At 66.2% G+C, this 2,903-nt stretch overlaps 1 protein-coding gene across 1 annotated transcript; it reads left to right on the top strand.

Annotated features, from left to right (window-relative positions):
- Positions 1–294: 294 nt before the first annotated feature.
- On the top strand, positions 295–1,836 carry CHRM5 (cholinergic receptor muscarinic 5). Its single transcript, XM_038741096.1, has one exon. It carries the CDS (start codon positions 295–297, stop codon positions 1,834–1,836), a length of 1,542 nt encoding a protein of 513 aa, XP_038597024.1.
- Positions 1,837–2,903: the final 1,067 nt, after the last annotated feature.

Below are 2,903 nucleotides of genomic sequence, written 5' to 3'. Positions count from 1 at the left end.
GCTCCTCCTCTTGCCCAGATGGCTCCGATCGGGACGTGACCCGCCTGAGACGGGACAGGCGGTCCAGGCCGCGTACAGACAGTGGTTTGAGCTGCCCTGAGTGCCCAAGCATTCCCCTGTGAGTCATGAGGCCTGGAGGAGGGAGGCGGGGACACGGCCCCGAGGTGACCACACTGCTGAAACCCCTCTCTGCTCCTCCTTCTCCTCCTCTTCCTCCTCTCCTCTCACCAGGTCCCAGCCTCGGGCCGGACGGGGCAGCCCGAGTGAACATTCAGCCTCCGACCCGGCTCCGCGATGGACGGAGACGCCTCCCCCAACGGCACCACGTCAAACGTCACCTCGACGGTCCCCAGACCGCCGGAGACCCCGGACCTCTGGGAGGTCGTCACCATCGCCACAGTGAGTGCGGCGGTCAGCCTGGCCACAGTGGTGGGCAACGCCCTGGTGCTGATGTCCTTCCAGGTCAACGGCCAGCTGAGGACAGTCAGCAACTACTACCTGCTGAGCCTGGCCTGCGCCGACCTCATCATCGGGCTCTTCTCCATGAACCTGTACACCGCCTACATCCTCATGGGCCGCTGGGCCCTGGGCAGCCTGGCCTGTGACCTCTGGCTGGCCCTGGACTACGTGGCCAGCAACGCCTCAGTCATGAGCCTGCTGGCCATCAGCTTCGACCGCTACTTCTCCATCACCCGGCCGCTGACTTACCGGGCCAAGCGCACCCCGCGGCAGGCGGGCCTCCTGATCGGCCTGGCCTGGCTGGCCTCCTTCGTCCTGTGGGCCCCGGCCATCCTGGGCTGGCCGCTCCTGGTCGGGGAGCGGACGGTGCCCGCCGGCGAGTGCCAGATCCAGTTCCTCTCCGAGCCGGTCATCACCTTCGGGACGGCCATCGCCGCCTTCTACGTCCCCGCCACCGTCATGACCGTCCTGAACTGCCGCATCTACCGGGAGACGCGGCGCCGGGCCGAGGACCTGGCCCGCCTGCGGGCGGCCGAGTCGGGGGCCGAGCCGCGGACGCCCGGGCTTCGGATCCGCCCCCGCTGCCCGCCACCCGCTCTGGCCCGGCGGGGGCAGGCCCAGGAATCCTGGTCCTCATCCGGCTGCAGCCCTCCGGCCTCCGCCGCCGGGACCATACGCCGGTTTCCCCGCAGCAGCCCCCCCTCCTCCTCCTCCTTGGAGGAGGACGGGGTCAGGCCAGGCGGTGGGAGCCCGGAGGAAGAAGACAGAGGCAGGCCGGCCTGGGGGCACCTGGAGGAGGATCCCGGGGGAAGGGGTGGCAGGGATCCCGCGGGGCTGGGCCCGGCTGGGAATCCCAAGGCCCCCAAGTACCCCGCCTCGCCTGGGTCCAGGCTCCCGGCCGGGGGCACCAAAGGTTTCGCTTACAAGTGCCGCCTGACGGTCAAGGCCGAGGGGGCGGTGCGCGAGGTCACCGGCGGCTGCCGGGCGGTCAAGGTCGTGCCCGGCCCGGCGCCCCCGGACGTCCCGTCTGCCGGCCTCAGCCCCCACGGGACCAAGCGGAAGCGGACGGTCCTGGTGAGGGAGAGGAAGGCGGCCCAGACGCTGAGCGCCGTCCTACTGGCTTTCATCCTGACCTGGACGCCGTACAACATTCTGGTGCTCGTGTCCGCCTTCTGCCTGCACTGCGCGCCTGCCTGGCTGTGGCACCTGGGCTACTGGCTATGCTACGTCAACAGCACCGTCAACCCCGTCTGCTACGCCCTGTGCAACAGGGGCTTCCGCCGCACCTTCCGCCTGCTGCTGCTGGGCCGCTGGGGGACAAGGAGGAAGTGGAGGAGGAGGCCGCAACAGGCCCAGGGCGACAGCAGGCTGCCGTGAGGGAGCCCTGGGGCGTGGGCTTCTCTCCCCATCCCCTCGCCTCCCCACCCCCACCCCATGGGACTCCAGAGACTGACCGGGTGGGGGGCGTGGAGGGGGCCGGAGGGGACAACTAGTCCGAGGCCAACATCCGTGCTGGCCTGCAGTTGGGACGGTGGGTAGATTGGGAGGGGCGGGCTTGATCTGGGCTGGGGCTCGCACCCCGCTGTGCCAACAGATCCTTCCTGGAGTCAATCCCACCTGTTGCCATTCCACCGATTTCCCCCGAAGGACTGGCGCAGGGTGGAATAACAGAAGGGGGAGGACTTACAGTACGTCTTTATTTTTGTGTCTGCCTCCCCTGCTAGACCGTAAGATCCTCACGGGCCATTGATGCACCTACAAACTTAACCGTCTACCGACTCTCCCAAGCCCTTAGTACAGTGCTCGGCCCAAGGCAGAAGTCTAGACTCTTGGTTGATTGATCGACGGGCTGGACCCCCACATATCCCAATCTTCCTGGGCCTTTTTTCTGCTCCCTCCCATTCTCTCTCTCTGGCCCTGCTTTGGCCACTAAGGAGGTCTGAAAATGGGGGAGTCCTGTTTTCCTCTCTTCAGGCCAGGCCTGGGTTGAGGCAGGAGGGGGCTGGTCATCTGGTCCTGCACCCTGCTTCCAGGTTGTCTCAGGGTGGAAGAGAGAGGAGGCTAATATTGGCTGCTGGACCCTGCCAGGGACACACAAACGTACGTTCAGTGTTACTGAGGCATTTGTGTTTCCATCGCTGCCCTTAGGGCTCGGGCGAGTCAGGGGGCAAGGATGGTCGAGGATGCTTTTCTGTATTGCCCGTTGGGGGCACCGGAGGAAAGGGTTAACAACTGAGGGCTTCTGGTCACTGGGTACTCCTACACCACAGACCCAGAGCCCGGGAGAAAAGCGGTGGCATGCCGACTTGGCCAGGCATGTAGAGAGTGTGTGTCAGTATGAGCGTGCGTGTGGGCATCGACTAGTGTGCGCACTTACGGGTGGGGCTGGGTGTCTCTGTGTCTGACGGACCGGGCACCTCACCCTGCTACTGCCCACTTCACCC

Source organism: Tachyglossus aculeatus (assembly GCF_015852505.1).
Source record: "Tachyglossus aculeatus isolate mTacAcu1 chromosome 12 unlocalized genomic scaffold, mTacAcu1.pri SUPER_6_unloc_1, whole genome shotgun sequence".
In the NCBI taxonomy this organism is placed as follows: Eukaryota; Metazoa; Chordata; class Mammalia; order Monotremata; family Tachyglossidae; genus Tachyglossus; species Tachyglossus aculeatus.
The sequence above is the reverse complement of the archived record's forward strand: the minus strand, read 5'-3'. Positions and strand labels throughout refer to the sequence as shown.